The following is a 24429-nucleotide window of genomic DNA, read 5'->3' as shown; positions in this document are numbered from 1 at the left end:
GGGTAGTAATATTGCAAGATAGTATTAGGATTACTTGTATTGATCATAGCTTGTCTACTTTGTTTCCACTTTCTTTGTTTTGGACAGTGAAGATTTTATATTGCTACAAGTTTAGAAAATTAGCCCACAACGCAACCAACCAGCAATTGAAATTGTTGCATATACATGCATGTCTTACCGAGAGAATTAGTTTAAGTCATGTGAATCCTTGAAGTAATAAAAAAGTTGTAGTAGTGCTAATATTTTAGACATTTAAGTCATGATTTTCCCTTACAATATGTGATATTTTCAAGTCCACGGATGAAGGTGTACGCGAAAGAATTTAGAGGAAAGAAGGTATACGAGGAGGAGTATATTTTATTAATTTATATATTTATTTAGTTTTAGAATCTTATAAAATTCAAGATCAAATGTAAATTATATGATCATTTTTCCCATCAAATTCCAAAATCATACAAAAGACTTTCCACTTTAATCTGTAAATCCAATCGAGCAGGATTAGTTGTATTCGGACGAAAATAGATTAGAGACACCTGTAATCAAATCCAAGAAAACAATACCTTGGCATAAATGGAAAGGTTGCCTAATCAATTGAATAAGATAGATTACATGAATGGAAATGCAGCGTCCACGTCTCCCTTACCTAGGTAGGTCTATTCCTCGTACTACCCCCTATACCACCACCCACCCACCTACCTCCTGCCGACAACACCCAACCCCGAAAAAACCCAGCACAAAAGAAAAAAGAATATAAATGCTTGCTTAAACGGGTTGTACTATCCTTAAAAATGCACTTTCTTTGGATAAAAAATTAAACGTGGATTTTTGTTTGGAAAATGACGTCTCATCTAACTTTCCCAATTCTAAGATGTCTTGGGCTCCACAGACGATATTGTTCCCACATTTTTGTTTTTATACTTTACTTTACTGTATAACCATTATAGATTACCCTATACGTATAATATAGAGTGAGATGTGTATCAATTATCATAATGAATTAATGATACGTCAAATGGAAACTTAATCATAATATTACTCTAATAAATTTATAAATAAATGTATATATTTCACATCTGACTATAATATAACTAAAATTTCTATTTTTACTTATATAACAAATTCATTGAAGATTGCTTGATTTTGTTTTTGTATAAATATATAAATTTAAAATCAATTGAAATATAACCCAGATTATATTAATTTCCTTTCAAAAAATAGCTCCCAAATAAATAATGATCGAATTAATTTGAAAGAATATCATTCAAATTTTAAGTGATATAAATACTTAAATAATTTCAATACATATAAAATAATTCATTATAGAATAAATAAAGTTTATTTCTATATAATTGAAAACCAAATTTTATTACAATATTCAACCTAATTTACAAGGGCGGAGCCACCTTATAAGAAGGTGGGGCAAATGCCAAATATGTTTGCATGCACTAATTTATTGTCCAAATTTGTAAAAATATCTGAATTTCCTTGTATCTGCCCCTTCTCAAATGTTCAAAATTTCCTCACATATAATTTTGCCCCCTTTCATCTATAATCCTGAACCTAAATAAGTAAAGAATAAAACGTTATTATTAGAGCTTGTTTTATAGATGGATTTGATTAGTGGGAGGGATATGCATGGTTAACATCATCCCTGACTTTCATTTTGCAGTCGGGTATAAGATCCTTAGATTGTTTTCCATATTGTTTTAAACTTTTACCCTTGGTGAGCAATATGGACATGGGTGGTGTGAGTCGTGTGACTTAGGACAAATCACAATCCTACATCATCATTTCCTTTAATTTCTGTGTGAAATCACAACTCGTACATTTCTGTTTTTCATGTGCAATCCAAGGGGTATGAACGGGAATGTAGAAGACTATTTGGATACCGAATTCAAAGTTAGTTTTTAAACCCACAAATTTGTGGACAACAAACCTGAGTCCACCCAACACATAGTGAGAATAATTGTGTTACTACAAAACAAATTCTTTTGGATTCTCGAGAAAAATAGAAAAAAAATAATAATTGTGGTGATATTTTCATTTTCTAGAGACTTGTTATGATAATTTTTTACTTAAATAGATGCAAACCTCAATTTTCTATGGACTCAATTTGAAGTTGGCTCTTTTTCAACGTACACATTTTTGCACATATTTTGAAACACGCTTATTCAGTAATTTGTGAATTTGCATTTAACTCTATAAAAGTTTATAATTCAAATTTACTAACCTTAATCAAATTTTAATAATTAATTAAAGCTTGAGTCGTGAGTTGTGACTCCATGCACTAATTACAAGTTTGGATTTGAAAGGAATCAAAGAATAATGTAAAAATACATTCTTATAACGTATAAGTAAGTAGTCCTAGTAATAAGCTAAATGTAGACTTGCCGCCCCTTGAAAAAATGTTATAAATAAATAAAAAATCAAGCACAGTGAGAGTTGAAGTAGGCCAAAAGATATGAACTAAATTCAACATCCGTAATAAAAAAATAAACAATATGCTACTGTAGTACATAAACATAATAGTATATAAAATGTGTATAATATGTATGTATATATAGCCTTGAATCCTACTCCTACTATATTCTTGAATCTTGGTTGTTAAATTATTGATCTGTTGATAAAATCAAGTACAGTAGTATGGATTATGGAACTTCCACTTGTTATCATCCATCTTCTCTTCTCCTCTCTTTAGCCTAATGCTCATTGCTCCTCCATTTCTCATTTCTAGAGAGAGAAAAGGTTCAACAAAGATTCAACTTGAAGACAGAGAGTATAGGGCGTGATGTTTGATCTGAATCTGAGCAACGAAGAGGCGTGTGCATGTAGCGATGGTGATGGTGGGGTGGTGACGAGGGAGCTGTTCCCGGCGAGTGTCCACGCACCACCTCGGAAGGGGCGTAGGGGGCCCAGGTCCCGAAGCTCCCAATACAGAGGGGTTACCTTTTACAGAAGAACCGGCCGATGGGAGTCACATATTTGGTACTACTCGCTACTCACCTTCTTTTTTCATTATTCACTTTTAACTTATTTCATCTATTTTTTTGATGCAGGGATTCTGGGAAACAAGTTTATTTGGGTATGCAATATATGCACTTCTATATAGTATATACTAGCTTTATATGTTTTAGATTTGGGTTGGCGGTGATGCTCATCACTCATGTGTTTGTGTTTAATTAGGTGGATTTGACACTGCTCTTTCCGCAGCAAGGTATAGACAAATGGATTACTCCTGCTATTTATTGGGTCTTTGGTTTGATGGAGTTTTTAATGTGATCAGAGCTTATGATAGAGCTGCAATTAAGTTCCGTGGCGTTGAAGCCGACATCAACTTCACCCTCACTGAGTATGACCAAGATATCAAACAGGTCAGGGAATTCAGATTATTAAGTAGTATATATAATTCCTGTAATATTCTGATATGATGCAGATGAAGAACATGTCCAAGGAGGAGTTTGTCCACACACTTCGTCGACACACCACCGGATACTCCAAGTACAGAGGACTATCCGCCCGGATGGCCGCCAACAAGTATGCCATTTCTTCTTTCATCATCTCCTAAAATGTGGAAATTGGCCTAAGAAAGTGGTTTGGGGATTGTGTTTTGATTGCAATTCACTGCATTTCTCGAGCTGTTCGTTTGATATATCAAATTAACCTGTCGACATCCAACTCTGTCTCTTCTTTTTTTTGCAAATTAGGGCTTACGACAAGGAAGCTGTCGAGTCGAGCTCATATGATAACAGTCTTGATTTGAAGTTGGGGATTTCGACGCCTTCTTCCAAAGAGATTGGAAATTTGGGGGGGTTTCAGTTCCATATTCAAAATGCAAATATGTTAAAGGTAACGCATTCAACATTCTGTTTGTTTTGCAGCTCCATCTGGAAAACTCAGCCATGTTACATCTCTGTTTCACTCGTCCTTATTCTTTTTTTGGCAGGAAAGGGCCAGCCAGGAACACACCGGGTTGGGTTCGATCTCAGAGGAAGTGAGGTGGGCGTGGCAAATGCATGATCAGGTTCGTGCAACACCAATTACTGCAGCAGCATCATCAGGATTCTCATCACCTGTCGTCTCCAATTCTGCTTCGTCCCTCAGTCTCTGCTTCTCGTCCAATCCCACCGACATCTCTCAGATCAGATCCTTGTCTCCACGCCATTAGTGTGGGGAATTGTCTTGCTTTTATTCTTTTCTAGAGAGAATTGGTTTGTTGATGGGTAGTAGTAGTATTAGATTGTAAGAATGCATCTACACATCAACAACATATATTAAAAAATTTGTTCTGTATTCAACAAAATACAAAAGCTTGAATATGGCTCATTCAATCCTTGAAAAAGTTGACTCTATTATATGTAGGGAAATTATGAAAAGATTTTGAGAAAAATCACTTGTCTAATAGGAGTATTGAAAAACAATATTAAATATATTTGACTGTTTTCAAGCCCTCACATATTTGTTTCACAAAACGAATAATAAGAGTTTACACAACCAAAATTTTGAAGATGTATTTGTAACTTTTAATACTCTTGTTTCTGCAAAGAATGAACGTTCGAAGCAATTACTGAAATCTAACTTCCTTCTGCCTATTCAATTATCAACAGGAACAGATGAGAGTAGTAAGGCATCGCGTATCTGATATCATTCATCCAATTCTCACCGATCAGATCAGCAGCGGAGAGACATTCACAAACCTACAATTCATCGTGTAGCCATCAAAAGCCCCCAAGCCTTATGCTCAGGCCCCTTTCAGCTGCAGAGTTTACAAGATCAAAATATATTCACTAAAAACAACCAAGCAAGCGTGATACGGAACAAACTGTTCTTCAACAATATACCGTGCCATTGACATATTTCACATTTATAGGAAGTGCAAGGAACATGTAGTACTCCCTCCGTCCCACAATGATTGTCACATTTTTTCATTTCCATCCGTCCCACAAATTTTGTCCTATTTCACTTTTTACCATTTTTGGTAGTGGAATATTCCACTAACCCATTCCTACTCACATTTTAATATAAAACTAATATATAAAAGTAGGACCCATATTCCACTAACTTTTTCAACTCACTTTTCATTACATTTCTTAAAACTCGTGCTCAGTCAAAGTGAGACAATCTTTGTGGGACGGAGGGAGTAGTTTATATCGTCCATCGCATCATGAATACCATGTAAGACATCAAATGATCTCATGTTCGATTCTTTAATAATGAATAACAGAATTTGACAAATTGAGGCAGAAATTTTACCTGTTAGTTTCCAGATCGACGTTTATGAATGGCTGATCCTTTTACCAAACAGAAAGTAGCTCTGACGGACTAAGCACAACTCACTCCCATTGGCTTACTTGGTAATATTTCCAAATCTTGGCCCACTCTCTAAAGTGAATACTACAAAGTTATTCGGTATTTTGACTGCCAATTGGTTCAATCAATTTAGGCAGGTTTGTCAAAGTGGCATGAAATATTACTATTCCTATCTCATGATTCTTGACAACACCAACCATGCCCAAATATCAATACCCGTAAGTTCCGTTGTATAGACTACCCGAACTCGGCATCCGAATCTTAGAATCTTCATAACTACCATAAAATTTATTATATCCCCACCTCTCATTCCTAAGAAGTTCCGCCATGCCCAAATTGTTTCCAGCCCATTGGCCATTAGATATTAAACCATTCCTTGACTGAGGGAAACTAAACTGGGATAACGTAGACATATTATTGGCTAGTGTTTGCTCCATAACCCTAGAGGAAATAGAATAAGCATCACCAAGAGGAGATAAAGTGTCACCCATGATGGTAAATTTTTGGTTCTGGTGTGAAGGAAGTGATCTTTGAAAAATAGATTGGAATTTTGCATCTTCATATGTACTCAACTGAGAAGAATAACGTGCCCTTACATCATCCGAGCCTGAGTTATTAATTCTCCCTGGAAGTAGACCTTTGCCAACTGCCAGTATCGCAGGATCTATAAATTCAATATCTCCATTACTAATGGTATTACTAAGTGGAGGCGTCTGATAACTATGTCTTAACAAAGAGGAAGAATCATCTAAATGATTTCCTGAGAAAAAAAAACAAAACTAGGTTAGATTATGAAGATGAAGAGTCCCAATATATATAGCAAAAACCTTAAAATTTGACTGGCAAGACAACCCATGAAACTAACCAGAGCCATCAAAAATTTGATCGATTCTATCTTGAGAAGTAAAGCCTGGAGGCGGTGTCCTACTAGGTACTGAAAACATTGGTGGTGCTAATACCTGAGGTCTCGAAACTGTTCAATGGCAAAGAAAATGAGGGTAACAAACCAACACGAGTACTATATAAAAAACAGAGGAATGCGTTGATAGACAAGTTGAAACTGGTGTTTTAATTTCTTTTTATAACAAGTTCTGAATTTAAAGGGAAACCAATAATGTCAGGACTAACACTGGCAAATCATAAAACTAGTGAGGAGCAAAAATCAGCCACAACAAAAGTCCGCCTAATTAGGTAGTAACAAGCCTGCCTCACCAAGTCGAAGTAACATTTTAACAAGCAGAACAAATATAAGCAAAATGCTTGATTTTGGAGACCCAATCATTTTGTTTAATTTTTCGGCACTTTAGTGTTGAAACAACTTCTACGGATCCGCAAATTGACACCCATAACCTCTGAACCAGTTATACTAGAAATCAATCTATCCTTTGAACCTAAATGACTTTTAAAAGCTACAGCAAGGAAATACCCAAAGCACTCCCTGATTGCATGACACAACCAGACACACAAAAAGGTGGGGGTACGAGCTGTAACCTAAGGGAAATGGTAACCCATACCAAAATGGGACCAGACCGTGAAATTCGCGGTGTGGTAAGGTCTCGAAATGTTGTTGGGCACGGATAGGAAGGCGGGGTGCAGTGCGGGACTGCAGTAGAGGTCAGAGACAGGGTGCAAGATGTGGTCCATCCACGGCAGCGGCTGCATTGCGGGGAACGGAACCGCACCTTAGTTCATTTTTATTTATTTTTTTACTTAATAATTGAGTTTATATATTTTTTTAATCAATTTTTTCATCAACGAATACAACACCAAACAATCGTATGTCATCTTCATTGAAGTTTATTTTATCTTTAATAATGTAATTTTAGGAGTTCAAATTATGTTATTTTCGGCATTTAATTAATGTAATTTTAGGAGTTCAAATTCATTTTTACAAATAACAAAAATTAAAATAAAACATGGAATTAGAGAGTAATTAAAAAAGATAAATAAAAAAAGGTTTTGGTGTGATTTGGAGTATGGGTTGGAGGTTTTGTGGTAGGGTGTGGTATGATTTGGGGTTTGAGTGAAATGCTTATGCGGCAACTGAAAAGTGAGATGTGGTAATATGGGGTTTGAAATGGGACTGGGTGGCTGACATCATTAGTGGGAAATTTCCAGTCATCACTCATCACAATGAGAACAACAAAGCTCTTTTGCATACTGGTCTAGGAAAACCTCGAATTCTAAATCCTCATGATACATAAAATCAAGTGCAGCCATTTAGTATCATCTAAAGACAAGGATTTAATAGATCTATTATGTTGTATGGCTCTGATCACGTATCATTGGCACAATTCAAGACAAGATTACACAAAGCCCAAAGTATCACATAAGATAACTGTATAAATTTACTCGAAAAATGGACAAGATCAAACTTACCAGAGTTTCTGTTAGAAGACGTATGTGAATGATTGTCAGCAAAAAGCTCGGACTCTAGTCCATTAAAAGCAGGGAAGTCATTGAGACTATCTAACTTCTCAAGCTGGAAGCTATCGCTGTTGGAGAATTCATGGCCAAAGGAGAGCTGGTTAGAATTTCGAGTGAAGTAATCAACAGATTGTCCAGAACCAGAGGCATGGCTCCTAGGCTCCTCCCTTGCAAATGAAAACCTTGATTGAGTGCTAGTGTTATTTTTCCGTGAACCTGGAAATCCAAAAGAGCCTTGTTTATCATTTTCACCCAACAACTTAGCAAGGTTCTGAGGTGAAATCAGAGACTCATTCCATGGATCAAAATCCATAGATAAAATATTAGATATTATGCTGCTCTCCCCCATATCAAAAGAATCTAAGCATAGTTCACCATCATATAACCCTAGCAGCGATCTTTTTTCCTTAGAAGGAAACAAATTAGAATGCTCAGCATTATTAACCTCAACCTCAGGAGTCTTGAAAATAGTCTCAGAATGTCCAATGGGATAGTTGCAAACTTTACCTATAGCCTGCCTACAGGTTGAAGCATCACCTTTACTATGTAGGTTACAATTAACATGAGAATGACTTGAAAGATGAGAGGCATGAGAAAAGTTGCTTCTGTTAGAAGCAACCTCAGGATCCTTGAGCCTACGATTTTCAAAAGACAAAATATCATCTTCAATATCAGACAAATCATTTTTGGTTACTATACTTGCCGTTTCTAATCTAAAATCAGATTGGACTTCTGTGGAATCCACCTCCTCGCTCGTATGTGCAATTGTTTCAGGTGGCTGAGAAGTCACCGCTCCTCTAACAAGCTGAGCATCCCCATCCAAAATCAGGTTTTCTTGGATATGATTAGGAATAAAATGAGACGGTTGTATTTTCTCGATTTTCCCATTGGTGGTACCAGTAGAGTCTCTGCTTGAAGCAAGTCCAACACAGACCAAGGAAGAATTAACATCATTAGTACTTTTAGCTAGCAGCTTGGCAGTACATGGGCCATGGGGCTGTTTATTTACAGGCGGTGTAGCTGGGTGAACATATGTATTGGGACTCTGAGAAGAAGTAGGTTTCCCATCCGTATTTGATTCTTTGACCACTGGTCCTAAAGCTTCTATTTCACTTTTACCTTGAGAAACTCCTCTATCTTTATCAGTAATCAAAATGTTCACAATATCACTCTGCAATGAAGACGGCTGACTTTGGCTCACAGCTGTAGTAGAACAAGCCACAGGTCCATCACTCAAATCCTGTTTTTTTAATGCCCCTTTGGAACATTGTGTAGTGGTATGTAAAGGGATATTATTGGCAACACGAGTGCCCCTGGTCATGGAAATTAAAAGGTTTTAAAAACAAGAAGCATAAAATTAGGACTAAGTCAGTAGGAAGTACCACGAGGATCCAGCAGTAAGAGAGACAGATCTTCCAGAGCTGCTATTTGGAGGAGAAATTCTAGCACCAGTTTGAGTATTCTGATGAACAGAGTAAAGAAATCATATACTGTAATAGTAAGGGAATGTAGATTTGGTTATCGTAGTAGCAATCATTTCCAAGTCGTAATTGAAAAAAAAAAACAATAAACAAAATGACAGTGGATTATCAACAACCAAAACCATGTACGGCAGTGATCAATCTATGCTGAACTAACTCATGCATACTCCATGGATCATAAGCATTCTGATGAGAAATATAACATGAATAAAAGGCACAAAAATTTGAATTACATCAGCCTGCAGGAAAAAAAATAGTACAGGATACATACAAGGTATATGGTGGCAATGATACAAAATAAGGAAATCTTACATTAGTATTAACGGAAGTTTTATTTATAGGTTTCGCTAAAGAAGCAGAAGTGCTATTATAGTACTCATCTGCAGGTGGAGGTAACACATATCCTGAACGCCGCTGTGTACTATTTGTGGATCCGGTTATGTGTTGAACCCTACTCATTTTCAACAAACGTTAAACGGATGAGATGCTTGAGAAAAAATTGTGAGAACTAAAAAGCATTTCCAGACTAAAGGAGTATAAAAAAACAAAGGCAGTATTCTCGGGAAATTCTAAGAGGATCACAGGTATTTATCAATTAAAATGCCAACACTTCAACTGCTAGCTCATATAGAGGAAAATTAAGTTTGCTGTTCCATAATGAAAAAATTGTGGGAAGGGACATGACATAGGAGTTGGATCCAGCTTTGCAGTGGCAAAACCAAAGATGGGGGCTCTCTATGAACCTGATAGGCTAGTACATACACAATAGGTTGGACAGTACGAAGTAAGAATTACACAGTGCCTGACGAACCATCTAACAGAGACATCACTCTAATAGATGAAACCCAAAATAAACTCATGCTAACAGAATCAGAAGCAGCATGCTGAGATATGAAGTATCATCAATTGAAGGAAATAGAGGAATATATAACAAAATGTTCATGATAAGGAAATAAAATTGACAGAGAAGAAAATATATAACTGCTAGCAATCAGACATAGAAGAAATACCTTGTGTGTGCAGATACTATTTCATCCTTTGTAAAACTGTCCTCTTGGGAACCAATCTCATGCAAATATACACAATCAGGATTGCTACATGGCTGGAACACAGTAGAAATTCAATATCAAGAACCACTACACATAGACCACTGTGCATGCATCTTCTGAGCATGTAATGTTCAGTAATCATATAACTATATCATGATATTTCCCATTGTTTGATTTTGATTTTGATTTTTGACAAATCTATAATAGGCATACCACATTTCTCAGCCATGCATGACAGTACTTAGTTGTCCCGAAGCATGCCCTATGACAATTTTTTAAAGACCATCAGATATAACAAGAGATATTAAGTTAAACAAATGAATGATGACAATTACCTCAAAGGTTTACCATCCAAGACAAATCCATGTACTGATTGGATACAACGAACAGCTTCCTCCTCCTTTGAATACGTAATATATCTAGGCAAAAAAAAAATCATAATGAAAATCAAAATGGGTAAACAAAACACAGAAAGATGAGAAACAATTATAACAAATAACTAACAACTAAAGTGACTTTGAACTCACACGCTGCATGTACTATTTGCAAATTGTTGTATAGCACCCGTAGCTGTCCGGGAGATAGACACCTTCAATGCCTTTCCATACTGACCAAAATACTCTCTGCACTGAAGAAGCTGCAACAGAGAAATCATGTTATTAGAGAAGTAACAGGTGTGCATCGAATAGACAAAAGAATAAGGGCAGGAAGGGCACCCACATCCTCATCTGCCAAATTCATTGGCAAACCCACAACATAAACTAGATTTCTCTGGATGACTCGCATGTTAGCAAGCTGCTTCCTTCCTTCAGATGATTGGTTCTTCCCCTTGGATGACTTGGGTTTTTTCTCCCCATTCATCTCTGAAACCAGCCTATTCCAAACATAGAATGGATCGGGTCAGTAAACTTGTAAATACACATTGAGTATCATCAAATGGTCAACACAACATTGGTTGTCAATCACCTTTCACAACTTGCAGTTGTTCCAACAATCTTTTCCTTGTTGTAAGGAGTTCGACATGCTGGACAGCGCCCTTCTGTCTCATCTTTCTCAGCCATATCCATTATGTGATGCCAGCACCAAACACAAATCTGGAAATAAAAGTGAAAAAAAAAACCACATCTCATTCAAGTAGAATATTTCAATATAAAAAGGAAACCACTAAGACAAAGGCTTGGATAGAATAAAGATGACTGAAAGAATCCGGTGCTATTACAGTATAGATGGCTAAAAACTAAAAATTGATCCGCAGGTCGTGGTAGTGAGCATTATTTGTTGAACAATGAATATCCAGGCAATATAAAACATACAACTTCATTTGCTAGTGGATAGGCTTATTTAGCACAAAGAACAAAGGGCGTCCTTATCTCTCTCTAATGATGCAAGAGGATTCTAACAATCACAGGTCCCTTAGCTACGCTAAAATATAAAACAAAGATGCAAGTTAGAATTAAGAAAACAATGATGGCTAATTTAGCATAACAATCATTTATCATATTATATAAACAGTTAATAAGTAGTATACCCTTTTGAGAAAATTAAAGGACAGCTGCACTATACAGAATGAGATGAAAAATAGACTGCACTACCTCATAGCCACACTTGCACGGCTTCAACTGCTGATCAGTTAAATCCATCTCCTCGGCACAGAGCGGGCAAGTTTTCTCTCCTTCGTCACTCATGTTGGCCTTAACAAATAATTTAAAATTCAGCAGAAGGAAATATATTATCAAAATGACAAAAACGTCGCCTAGATTAAGGAAACCGAACAGATCAACATAGCCAATATGAAAACTATTGTAAACCAAAATTCACCAAGTATGAAAAAAGAAAATAAACCCCTAAACAAATTCATCCACGAAAAACATAGCTTTCTGGACCAAAATCTTGTGCCAACTAATACTCCCTCCGTCCCCCATTAGCAGTCACAGTTTGATCGGTCACGGATTTTAAGAAATGTAAAGAAAAGTTGGTTGAAAAAGTTGGTGGAATGTGGGACCACTCTTTTATACTAGTTTTATAATAAAATGTGAGTGAAATGAGTTAGTGGAATGTGGAACCTACTACTATTTATTATATAAATGAAGTGTGACTCTTAATTGGGGACGGACCGAAATGGAAAAGTGTGACTTTTAATGGGGGACGGGAGTAATAAATTCTTGGAGAATTAAACTGACCATCACAATTCACAACAATTATGATCAAAGCGAAATGAAGTAGACAATAGCGAACGGAATTATGTCCCAGACAATACGTGGTCCAGATAAAATACCAATACAAAAAAACTAAACACCAGCAACTGAACTCAAGCAAACCAATGAATCAACATAAAATTGTTCTTTTTAAATAATCAAAATTTCGCATTTCCTTATTTCCACTAAAACTAAAATCAAGGATCTAAGAAGATAACGAGATTGGGTACAGGGATGCCTTACAGGTGATGATTGGATCAGGGGCAATTTAAGGTCACCAATTGATCACCAATATAGAGAGAGATGGATGCTGAGACAAAAAGAGAATCGAAAGAGTTGGAATTCAGAGAGAAAATAGAGTGAGAAAAAAGTGGAGGAGTGGGCTTTGGGTGGTGGTGGGCCTTGCGAGTTCGGATCCAATTGACTAATTGTATATCAAGCCCAACGCTTTTAATCATACATGCATAACCTACAATTTGTAGTGGAGTAGTAGTATTAATAGTTACACGTTTTCTAATGGGTGGTTAATCAGGCACTAACCACATTATTGATGATTATTTTTTTGTAACATGATTTACTTAATATTTCAATCAAGATGCATGATGCGTAGCTTTTATAGAATGATATTATGATGATAAAAAAAGATGTGTTTTGTGTAAAAATGTCAAAGAATACAAAAGAAATTTGAAAGAACGAAAAAATATAGTAACGTCCAAAAAGTTCATCAATCTTTAAATCTATTTTGAATATTATACGTATAGTATAACACGAAGTTCCTATCGTATTTTTCAATTTTTAATTTATTTCATTTTTTAAGATGCATATAATTTTTAATGGTATTATATGAAAATAGAGAAAATGTATTTATAAAATAAAAAAATAAAAATAAAATAAACGGTGTATATTGTTTATAAATAGATCATGTTTGCTAGATTTGTTCATGTTTGATAATTTAGGGATTATTTGCAGCATTCTTCAAAGGAATGGAATTAAATGCAAACTCTAAATATTGTACAAACTCTAAACTATGATTTGGATCGTTAGAAAATATTAATAGATAAAAAAATAATAGCAACAAAAAATGTCAACACGATGTCAACTATTAATGACGTATTCATAACTTTTATGCTCTTTCATGGTTTTGAGAGCAAAACAGTTAAGATACTTCAAAGTTCAAACGTGATTTTTTTCATGTTCATGTCATTAAAACTTGATTGTTCCTATTTTAGAGACTAGAAATGTGTTAATCTTATTTTCCCGAGACCAGTTTTGATATTCATCCCTTTTAATATACTCACTCAATCCCATAGAAATAGGCTAGATTTTCTTTTCGTTTGTCCCATATAAATAGTTCATATCCATTTGTGAAAACTTTTTTTTACTTTATCATTTACGAACCTCACTATGTAGTATATTATTTCAACCACTTATTCTTCGTTTCTCTTATTTTACCAATAATTACACATTAAAACTCATGTCATCCCAGTATCATATTTCTACGGGAAGAGGGAGATTATGAAGACCCACACACCTATTAAAGTTCAATCTCTTTTAATTTATACTCCCTTCGTCCCCAAAAAATTAATAAACTTATAAATGATATAAATTTTAATGTGCAATGTAAAGTAAGAGAGTGATGAGAAAAAGTAAGAGAGAAGGGAAAAAAGTAATTGTGTTAGTGGATTTTAGGGTCCACGTTGTAAATGATACGACTATGTATGATTATTATTTGTTAAAAACTTTTCACATTTTGACTTTGTCTAATTTGAGGAAATGGCTAAAAATGATAAAACTAGTCTATTTTTTGGAAACAAAGGGAGTAAACGAGAATTCACACTTTAAACACTTAGGACCTGTTTGATAAGAAAAGTGTGATATGAGAAGATATGTAAATAAGATAAGAAACACAGGCTTCATGTCAAGATATGTAGAGATAAGATTTTTTTTCGTAATTGTTTGATAAAAAGAATTATCTAAATTTGTTGTATTAAATAATAGTGGCTTAACCTGACAAACATGGTTAAAGTTTTAATTATGGCAAGATTGAGTAGGGCCCTTTTCTTATATTGGTCTTTGAATTAATGTTAAATATGATATAAAACAACTAAAAATGTCTATATATAATTATCTTCTTTGTATTACCATCTTAGCAAATAGGGTAATGATTTATTAACAAACATTGTATATACAAAATGCACTTATATTTTAAACCGATTTTTATTTAAACCGGTTTTATTATTTTCTTACTAATTTACCCTTTTATATATATATGGAAAATTATGAATATGTGGAAGATCAATACAATATTTATAGAAATTTCATAAATTAAGATAATTAAAATTTATCTGGCCAAGATTGTTGCTTATACGTATGTTTTAAACAAATAAATATACTACTACTAATATTTAGTACTAATCTACCGTTAAATTCAAAATTATAAGATTAAATATCTTAAAATTTTTATACTTATTTTTTGTGTATTAACAGTAAAGTGATGAAAACAAAAAAAAAGTTACTTTATAATTTTAAAAATTAATATTATATAGTAGAAATTCAAGGGGAAAAAAACCAAAAGTTTAAAAGAACCAAGTTCCAATACAGTACAATTAATTATATACGAATAGAATAGTAAAGACTAAAAAAAAGATAATGTATAATTAGTGGAGTATTATTTTAGTGAATGATCATATTAGAAAATAGTATATACATCAAGTTGTTTATATAGCTTAAAATTTTTGTGATAAGTTAATAATAAAATAATTAAATATGAATGATAATTATTTTTTTGTTTAATTAAATATAAAATATTTTTTTCCCTCACATGATTTTATGTGATAGTACTATTATTATTTTGTGAGTAAATAAAAAGAGAAAAACGTAAAAGAAAAAAAAATAGAGATGATGTTATTTCTATTTTAGCAAATATGTCATTTTTGTGGGACAATTCAAAAAAAATATTTCATTTTTAAAATAAAATAATTGGATGAGAATGAATGTTAATATTTCGTTGGATGATAACACTTATAAGTAAAGTATGTGTACAGATTATTTCCTTGGACAATGACACTAACAAATTGAATATACATACACGTAGTTGTTTTTATAATTTAAAATTTAATTGATTATTTAATAAGCACTATTCTAGGAAGCGAATGACTAATATTATTTCGTTAGATGATAACACTAGTATATATACATGTAATCATTTTTATAACTTTAAGGTTTAAGAATTATTTAACAAAAAATAATTAGATGTGAATGACTAATATTATTTCGTTGGATGATAACAATAAGAAATTAATGTCGTTTTTATAACTTATATTTTTAATGATTTTTTATTAATAAAATAATTAGATGTAAATGACTATGATTATTATGTTGAATGATAACACTAAGAAATTAAATATATACTTTTTCATAATTTAGAATTTTACATAATATTAAAGTAATTATTTGATGACTATAATTATTTCGTTGGATGATAACACTAAATATATATACATGTAGTCGTTTTATAACTTAGAATTTTAAATAATTTAAATAAAATAATTGAATAAGAATGACTATGATCATTTTGTTGGATGACAACACTAAGAAATAAAGTATATATACATGTAGTTGTTTATAACTCAAAACTTTTATAGATAATATTATAATAAAATAATTTCAAGTGAATGATTATGATTATTTTGTTGGATAATAACACTAAGAAATTAAGTATATATAGATGCAATTGTTTTATAACTTAAATTTTAAAAACTATAAATAATTGGATGAGTATGACTATGATTATTTCGTTGGATGATAATACTAAGAAATGAAGTATATATACTAATATACATGCATTTGTTTTTATAAACTTAGAATTTTAAAGATTATTTAATAACTACACAATTAGATGTTAATGATAATCATTTTTTCGTTCGAGGATAATATTAAGAATATTTATACATATAGTCGCTTTTATAATTTTAAATTTTAAGATTATTTTATAATAAAATAATTTGGTATTAATGACTATTAGATGAGTGAATTAAAAATTGGTATTTATCAGTTCTAAAGCAAACTCAAACAATATTTCCTTTTTTATCCGTCCCCAAAGAGTATAAATATTCCAATTTTGGAAATTCTCTTCTCTCTAATGAGGTGAGACTCATTCTCCACTAATAATGCTTAGAAAAAACTCTCTATCTATCTCTCTTTTACTTAACCAATAATGCATTAAAACTCGTGGCGAACTTAAAGTTCATACTCATTGGGGACGGAGAGAATATAAACTTTTATATTATTGTTTGAATATTAAATAAAATTCTCCATTGTAGAATGTAAGTCAACTTGGAATCCTTTTATTGTAGCAGTATTTTTGCAAATTTGAAGTGAATCAATAAATATCTTGCTAAAAGTATTGTAAATTTTAAATTAAATTTATTTTAATTTATTCCTAATCAAAATATTCATCCGAAAATTATGAAATCATGAACCATATGAATCTAGCTAATTTGTAGGGGAGAGTTTAAATTTTTATAAAATGGGGAAGAAATATCCTCATTTTTGTTAATGAGAAAAAATTATCTAATGGTTAGTATAGATAATCAATTACTAATCATTCCTTAAATACATAAATATTGATTATAAGAAACTTAATCATTCCTAAATAATCAATAAAAGGGTAGGTATGTAATACATTACATTTTAAAATGTAAAATACCTTAATTGTCAATTTTGTATATATACATTTTGTTAATTTATCACTACTCTATCAAATAGGCCCTTAAATTGGACCATTCCAATCAATCCAACAAGCCAAACAGTTGTACAGTTCTTAGCCAACCATAAGAATTTGATGAAATTAAATATCTGTATAATTTATTTTTTATACAGTCTATTAATGGATTAACATTAATTCAAATAAAAATACTCTCCTCGATAGTCATTAGAGTCCCAATTTACTAATTTAGTCTATCCACTATTGAGAGTTTTAGTTTACTTTTACAATAAATGATAAGTAACCTCATATTTCACTTACTCGTTTAATTAATATTTTATTATAAAATTAATATTTTAAAATGAGTCTCGCATTTCACTATTTTTTAAAAATCACTTTTCTTCATGGAGTATTTCTTAAAAATTCATGTCGAACTCAAATGACTTTTACAAAAATATTTGTTCAACAATTACAAATACAGTATGTAGTGGAGTACTAGTTTCGTTACAAGAAAAACCAAGAATTCAATTAAATACTTTTGTCGATAACAAATTATTCATGAAACAAAAAACTAAACTTCAACAAGAAGTATTAATTAAAAAAAAATAAAAAAACTAAACTTGTACATAGAAGTGTAACAACATATTATTATGAAAAAAAACTGAACATAATAATCATAAATATAAAAGTTTAATTCACTAATTTTAAATTTTATAAAATGCATCATAAATCAATCTAATTGTAACGATCTGGCTTTTAGACTGACGGCTGTCCCCACAGACTAACACAAGTCTTTTCAGCATGCTTCGTCCTCACTCACACGCTCTCAAGGAGCAGCTTTCCAAGGGGTCACCTATCTTAGAATTATTCCAGTCCAAGCACGCTTAACTTCTGAGTTCTTATAAGATGGATACCAGGAAAGAAGATGCATCTATTGGTATGAGTAACACCTATCAAATCTTTTAAACTCTTCTCGGATATGCAGTCTGCATATCCTCGGAATCCCCCTCATTCGGGTGTGTTTCGATTCATTCATGTCCCCCTCCGCTTCAGATGTATAGGAGCCGCTCCTTGTCCATACCTCTGCACCTGCATCACTCCCTACTCTTGCGTTGGGCATTACACTAATATTATAATTTAAATTAAAATTATTTTTCCTTTTAACAATAAACACGTAATTGTTCTCTTTTTTAGTGCTTACGTTAGAGCCACGAAATGCATGCCCCTTCCATCAACAAAATTCAACAAACAAGATATGTAATATGTGTCACCAAAAATATTTAAAAATGACAGCCAAACAACTGGATATACTTCTATGATTATTATTGCCCTTTATTATATAAGAGAACTAGCTGACTTAATTTTATAGGATGCAGGACAACTACTCCTATACATAGATATTTGTTGTCACAATGCCTTCAAATTTATAGTACCTTCTTAATTAATTTAGTCCATATGATGTTTTTTTCAGTACTCCGAATTGATTCAAAATAAAGTAAAAATGGATTCGTTATCTGTTACTCTTTGGCATAGAGAAATAAAAATTGGTAATCGGGTCCAAATATTTACAAATTCAAGTGTTAGTCAGAATTAACATACTACTGCTAATATAGGGTGGGACGGTGGGTATGATTTTATTTATAATTTGGACTAATTAACTTTATCGAGATTTGTAGCTGTACGTGTGAATTAAAATAGTCAATTATTAAATCCATAATTCCCCCACGTAGTTTAATAACTATAATTGACATTAATGCGGCACGAGCCGGGCTGCGGTCCCATTGCAATAGTATCTTACGGAATCTTATTGCGTTCACACCCGTAGTCCCAGATATTGTAGTATCATATTAAAATTGGAATTAGACTCAGTTTCAATTAACTGGTAATAAACAATTAACTATATTGACTTGAGCTTAAATTCGTAGATATAACAATAACACCTAAAAATCGAAATTCAAACCATTCAACTTAAAAATCATAGTAATAGATTTATACAATTTCTATATTAACGTATGATTGTGTTATATTGGATTAATTTTGGGTATAACTGCATAGCAAATCATACTTGGATTGAATTTGCAATTACATTCAAAGTTGATACTACTAATTAAATGTGCAATAAAAGTAATTTAATTGATAATGTGATTGACCTTAGGCGAATTTGAACTCCAAAAAGTCGTCTTCCGGCCTTCCAGCCTTAATTACATTACTCCTAATTTTCCAACCTTCCATCAACCCGTGTATTTTGATTTTTGACCGATCGATGCCGTCCATTTCAAGCACAACTCAAGCCTTGCGCTCACCCCGCAATACGTCTTCTACAAACTTCTCTCCTCCTTTGTATCTTATATATATTCACTCCCGCACTCGCAATCCTCAGCTCAGTGCTTGTGTTGTCCACGCTCTCTCCATCCTTAGGGTTTATACATTTTACTTCCCCCGTTCATTCAGGTACCGAGATTGCCGATCGAGATCTCATTTTTCCTCTTTTGACGACGTTGACTGTTGATTCACCAAATGTTATTGTCATTTGGATTGCTCGATTCATCCGCGTCTTCAAATTTGGAAGCGATCATTATTATGTGTTTGTTTTGCGTGTGCTCATGTGAGATGATTCTCATTTGCAGAATCCGTGAAAATGGTGAAGAACTACCCAGTTGTGAGCGAGGAGTACTTGAAGGCTGTGGACAAATGCAAGAGAAAGCTTAGGGGTCTCATCGCTGAGAAGAACTGCGCTCCTATCATGCTCCGTCTAGCGTAACTTTTACTTCCTTTCGCTTCATATATTTTTTGTTTATTGCTGCCATTTTGATTCAAACATTATTTTCGTTGGTAAGTTCGGATTACGATTTATATCGATTTTGTACTGATTAGGTCTACATTAGGATGTAAATCCTTCCCCTGCCGCGCTCGCTGATAGTATTTACGTTTAGTGAATAGATCTGTGGAGAATTATAATTCAGGTTCTAGTTTACATACCTCCTTTAATAGGAGTAATAGATTTCCTGAAGTGACTGATGAATCAACCCCCTTAGATATTTCCTACTATCCACAAGTTTCGCAAATTTTAGTTTTAACGATTAGTAATTATTTAACGAATTAGTTTAATTATAATACTTCCCTCAACAAGTTTTGTTAAACACTGCCCTTTCAATTGTTTATCATCTCCAAATGAAAATATCATGTAGTTGTTAGTATACATTACTTACCACTAGTTTACTATGGTTATAGTATTTTATTATTATTCTGGTAACTATGGATATATAGTATATTAATCAAATAATAAAGGATAACAAATGTCGAGTATCTGTAATGCGAATATGCCAATATGGTAATGTCGTGTTTCTGAGTCTTTCTTTGTGACAATGGAGTGTTTGTGTCATGTGTTGTTGGGTGGGGATGATAGTTTGTGATGTTCACATCTAGTTTATTAATGATTTGCATCATGTCCAGTGTCCATATAATGGTTTTGCACATCCATTTCTCTTGTTATCTAATTTTAATGAGTTTTTGTGATGGTCATAAACTTCTTGTTGTATGTTTTAGATGGCACTCTGCTGGTACATTTGACCAGTGCTCAAAAAGTGGAGGTCCTTTTGGAACCATGCGATTCGAGGCTGAGCTTGCACATGCTGCCAACAGTGGTCTTGATATTGCTTTGAGGCTCTTGGAGCCCATCAGGAAGCAGTTCCCAACTCTCTCTTTTGCGGACTTCTACCAGGTATCTTTTTCTTAATTATTTATAAGTTTCAGTACACTTGGCTTACATCTTTAGAATAAGCTAATTATCTTTTATTGCACCAGTTGGCTGGGGTTGTGGCTGTTGAAGTTACTGGAGGACCTGATGTTCCATTCCACCCAGGAAGGCCGGTTAGTGAAATCTCTCTCACTGGCTAGACATTTCATGCATTTATTTGCACTGTTTTATACCAGTGGTTGCATTTTGATGTACAGTGCGCAACTCCTTAGAAGGAATTATTGACTTACATTAAAATTTTGGATACACATAAATTGTTATGGAAACACTTTCTTTAATTCTTAAATTGCATATACTCAAGTTTAACTGTGCACTTTTTTTAATGTATTTTTAAGTTTAGTAGTTGTTTAAATCTCAGGATAAGGCTGAACCACCTGTTGAAGGCCGCTTGCCCGATGCTACCAAGGGTAAGCTGAGCATATTGTAACTGGAATTTTGTCAGTGTTAAGAGATGTTAGTTCTTGTGAAACTTATCGTACCCTTTGTTTCAGGATCTGACCACCTGAGGGATGTCTTTACCAAGCAAATGGGTCTGACCGATCAGGATATTGTTGCACTCTCTGGCGGCCACACTCTGGTTTGTGTTTGCTGCATTCTTGTTTTGCTTCCCCCAACACGAGATGAGGAATGGTATTTGATTATTTACTATTTGATTCTCAGGGAAGATGCCACAAGGAGCGATCTGGATTTGAGGGACCATGGACTTCAAACCCCCTCATCTTTGACAACTCTTACTTCACGTAAGGAAGCACCACTCTTGAATATGGTCTAGTTTATGGTACCATATATGTTGCTAATTTGTTGCATATCTTTTGGTTGGTAATAGGGAGCTTCTGAGTGGAGAGAAAGAGGGTCTTCTGCAGTTGCCAACAGACAAGACTCTTCTGACTGACCCTTGCTTCCGCCCATTTGTTGAGAAATATGCTGCGGTTTGTAGAATTCCAATCTTTACTTTCCCGCATTCATACATTAGCTTTGTGACTGTAATTTCGTTATTTTGGTGATAGGATGAGGATGCGTTCTTTGCGGATTACGCTGCGGCTCACATGAAGCTCTCTGAGTTGGGGTGAGACCTTTTTCCTTGGTTTGGATCTGTAACTGACACTGGAATTTAATTTTTGAATAAGGAAATTTACATTTCTATTGATTGGTGCAGATTTGCTGATGCCTAAGCTGGAAGGTGTTGCAATTGAGGGAGTGATGACCTATTTTGCTCGGATTTATGTTCTAATTCTGAGAAAAACATGTTGAATCTGTTTTGTGCTTGTTTCAGTGGATGTATTGGGTTTTGTCATTGTATTTGTTTCTATCGATAAATGAAATATGGTCACCTCCCTCATTTAGAATATATCATGTGTCGATCGTTCAAGATGCCATTTTTATTTGGTTTGATTCGTGTCGAGTTCATTCACTTTAGTCGTTTGTATATCACACAATATAAAATATTAGTACTATGTTTGATAGAAAATGTAGGATATACGGAGATATGCACATGAAAGTATGAAACGTGAGCTTTGAGTTGGGATACACGTATATAGAAGAGTGAACTACAAAAATAGTTTCTGGATTATGCGTTTATCTCGCCAATGAACCCTGGACTTTAAAAATATCTTCAGACAACGATGGACTAAGTGTTTATCTCGAAAATGGTCTTTTTTCACTGTTTCGTGTCGAAAATACCCTTTTGGGGGTTTTGGGGGATTTGAGCAATTTGGTCTTTTTACATTTTAAATCTGATATTATTTCACTGATGTACTAAATTTGATATTATTTCAAAATTATCATTCTTCTTCCTTTTTACCATTCTTCACTTTGTTTCTTTATTTAAATATTAGATTTAATTTTATAAAATTAAATTTTAAATTTTAATTTTTAAATATCAATAAATTTTTAATTATTAAAATTACGAGTATTAAATAACATATTAATAGTTTTAATCAATATTTGATAGTGTCTAATATTTAATCAATAAGGTACGATGACACCTTAGTTTTAATCATAAATAGATCATATAGCACGATTTATTCCGAAATAAATATGCATCTAATGTAAGACTAATATAATTTTCGTTTATAATTTGAAAACAATCAAAATTAACTAGAAAATTTCAACAAAAAAATCTCCTATATCAAATTTTTAGTAGTATCAAACTTTTAGTCAATTTCATAATATTTTTAGTCAAATTCTCCTATACATTATATGCATATTTATTTCGGAATAAATCGTGTTATATGATCTATTTATGATTAAAACTATTAAATATTGATTAAAACTAAGGCGTCGTCATACCTTATTGATTAAATATTAGACACTATCAAATATTAATTAAAACTATTAATTTGTTATTTAATAGTAATTTTAATAATTAAAAAAATTTATTGATATTTAAAAATCAAAATTTAAAATTTAATTTTATAAAATTAAATCTAATATTGAAATAAATAAACAAAGTGAAGGACGGAAAAAGAGAAGAAGAATGATAATTTTGAAATAATATCAGATTTAGTACATCACTGAAATAATATCAGATTTAAAATGTAAAAAGACTAAATTGCCCAAATCCCTCAAAACCTCCCAAAAGGGTATTTTCGTCTCAAAACAGTGAAAAATGACCATTTTCGAGATAAACGCTTAGTCCAGGGTTGTCTGGGGATATTTTTAAAGTCCAGGGTTCACTAGCGAGATAAACGTATAGTCCAGGGACTATTTTTGTAGTTCACTCTATATAGTAAAATTTAAGAAAGTTGTTTGATACTACAAAATATACTCCTCTAAGATTGCATATTTGATAACACACTCAAAATGACAAAATTGTCCGCGAGATGTACATGTTGGGTCGTGGCTGAATTAATCAAGGCCCAACCTGCCCAAGTTAGAGGCCTAAGATCAGCAAATCAAGTTTGCAGCTCACACGTTCTCTGTTAAGCTCAAGCAGAAGCTGAAATTGGGAGAAGTTATAATAGCCCCGATTCTTCTGTGTATCTGGCGTATATACGTGTAGAAGAGGAAGAGAAGTGTACACACATAGAGAGAGACACACATTGTTCATTCCAGGAGAGCTATTCTGTAATTCAATCGAGCGAGGTTGTCTTTGATTCGAAGTAGATTAGCAAGAGAGTTTGAGGTGTGTGTTGTATTTTGTTCTTGGTTGCATTGTGAATAAAATCATACCATTATCTGTCCGTGGACGTAGGTTCCTCAGAACCGAACCACGTAAATTGTGCGTCGTTGTCTCTTTATCAATTTTTATTTGAGTTCTTCAAATTGGCGCCGTCTGTGGGAAGCGGAGATGGCGATGCCAAGAGTAGAAGCTGAGAAATTCACCGGCCGGAACGATTTTGGCCTTTGGCGAATCAAGATGAAGGCCTTGCTTGTGTAACAGGGATTGGTCGAGGCTATAAAATCAGAGAAGCCGGCGATCGATGAAAAGACGTTCGAGAAGGTTTTGCTCAAGAAAACTGAGTTGTTTGAGAAGGCTCACAGTGCAATTGTCTTATGCCTTAGCGAT

General features: G+C 33.4%; 3 protein-coding genes across 5 annotated transcripts; 2 read left to right on the top strand and 1 right to left on the bottom strand.

Annotated features, from left to right (window-relative positions):
* Positions 1 to 2592: 2592 nt before the first annotated feature.
* On the top strand, positions 2593 to 4229 carry LOC125221737 (ethylene-responsive transcription factor RAP2-7-like). Its single transcript, XM_048123958.2, has 7 exons — positions 2593 to 2985; positions 3057 to 3082; positions 3184 to 3214; positions 3284 to 3371; positions 3434 to 3534; positions 3705 to 3846; positions 3944 to 4229. Exons 1-7 carry the CDS (start codon positions 2789 to 2791, stop codon positions 4163 to 4165), a joined length of 807 nt encoding a protein of 268 aa, XP_047979915.1. The 5' UTR covers positions 2593 to 2788; the 3' UTR covers positions 4166 to 4229.
* A 178-nt stretch (positions 4230 to 4407) lies between these two features.
* On the bottom strand, positions 4408 to 12858 carry LOC125221736 (uncharacterized). Of its 3 annotated transcripts, none has more exons than XM_048123955.2 (14): positions 12703 to 12858; positions 11857 to 11955; positions 11231 to 11358; positions 10985 to 11138; positions 10792 to 10901; positions 10600 to 10683; positions 10478 to 10526; positions 10226 to 10317; positions 9528 to 9666; positions 9117 to 9196; positions 7687 to 9047; positions 6173 to 6280; positions 5251 to 6067; positions 4408 to 4753 (listed from the first exon to the last, which is right to left on the bottom strand). In XM_048123955.2, exons 2-13 carry the CDS (start codon positions 11947 to 11949, stop codon positions 5517 to 5519), a joined length of 2949 nt encoding a protein of 982 aa, XP_047979912.1. In that variant the 5' UTR covers positions 11950 to 11955; positions 12703 to 12858; the 3' UTR covers positions 4408 to 4753; positions 5251 to 5516. The 3 variants fall into 3 exon arrangements, with proteins under 3 accessions (XP_047979912.1, XP_047979913.1, XP_088918534.1); XM_048123956.2 differs by having other exon boundaries at positions 9120 to 9196; XM_089062408.1 differs by lacking the exon at positions 12703 to 12858 and having other exon boundaries at positions 11857 to 12686.
* Positions 12859 to 19483: 6625 nt separating this feature from the next.
* On the top strand, positions 19484 to 22269 carry LOC125223599 (L-ascorbate peroxidase 1, cytosolic-like). The gene is made up of 10 exons (XM_048126809.2): positions 19484 to 19615; positions 19792 to 19921; positions 20711 to 20885; positions 20969 to 21034; positions 21280 to 21328; positions 21413 to 21498; positions 21582 to 21661; positions 21748 to 21850; positions 21929 to 21987; positions 22078 to 22269. Exons 2-10 carry the CDS (start codon positions 19803 to 19805, stop codon positions 22091 to 22093), a joined length of 753 nt encoding a protein of 250 aa, XP_047982766.1. The 5' UTR covers positions 19484 to 19615; positions 19792 to 19802; the 3' UTR covers positions 22094 to 22269.
* The last annotated feature ends 2160 nt before the right edge of the window (positions 22270 to 24429 follow it).

This window comes from Salvia hispanica, chromosome 1 (assembly GCF_029641045.1).
Source record: "Salvia hispanica isolate PSC_SH4W2 chromosome 1, Shi_PSC_v1, whole genome shotgun sequence".
Classification (NCBI taxonomy): domain Eukaryota; kingdom Viridiplantae; phylum Streptophyta; class Magnoliopsida; order Lamiales; family Lamiaceae; genus Salvia; species Salvia hispanica.
The sequence above is the reverse complement of the archived record's forward strand: the minus strand, read 5'-3'. Positions and strand labels throughout refer to the sequence as shown.

Bases quoted from the DNA above. Each gene is read 5' to 3' on its own strand.
- LOC125223599 (XM_048126809.2), top strand. From the start codon at position 19,803: ATGGTGAAGAACTACCCAGTTGTGAGCGAGGAGTACTTGAAGGCTGTG. The intron at 19,922-20,710 runs GTAACTTTTACT...TGTATGTTTTAG, and splicing joins CCTATCATGCTCCGTCTAGC to ATGGCACTCTGCTGGTACAT. The intron at 21,499-21,581 runs GTTTGTGTTTGC...TTTGATTCTCAG, and splicing joins TCTCTGGCGGCCACACTCTG to GGAAGATGCCACAAGGAGCG.
- LOC125221736 (XM_048123955.2), bottom strand. From the start codon at position 11,949: ATGAGTGACGAAGGAGAGAAAACTTGCCCGCTCTGTGCCGAGGAGATG. The intron at 11,359-11,856 runs GTAGTGCAGTCT...TTTTATTTCCAG, and splicing joins CGTGCAAGTGTGGCTATGAG to ATTTGTGTTTGGTGCTGGCA. The intron at 9,197-9,527 runs GTAAGATTTCCT...TCTGTTCATCAG, and splicing joins AAACTTCCGTTAATACTAAT to AATACTCAAACTGGTGCTAG.
- LOC125221737 (XM_048123958.2), top strand. From the start codon at position 2,789: ATGTTTGATCTGAATCTGAGCAACGAAGAGGCGTGTGCATGTAGCGAT. The intron at 2,986-3,056 runs GTACTACTCGCT...TTTTTGATGCAG, and splicing joins CGATGGGAGTCACATATTTG to GGATTCTGGGAAACAAGTTT. The intron at 3,535-3,704 runs GTATGCCATTTC...TTTGCAAATTAG, and splicing joins GCCCGGATGGCCGCCAACAA to GGCTTACGACAAGGAAGCTG.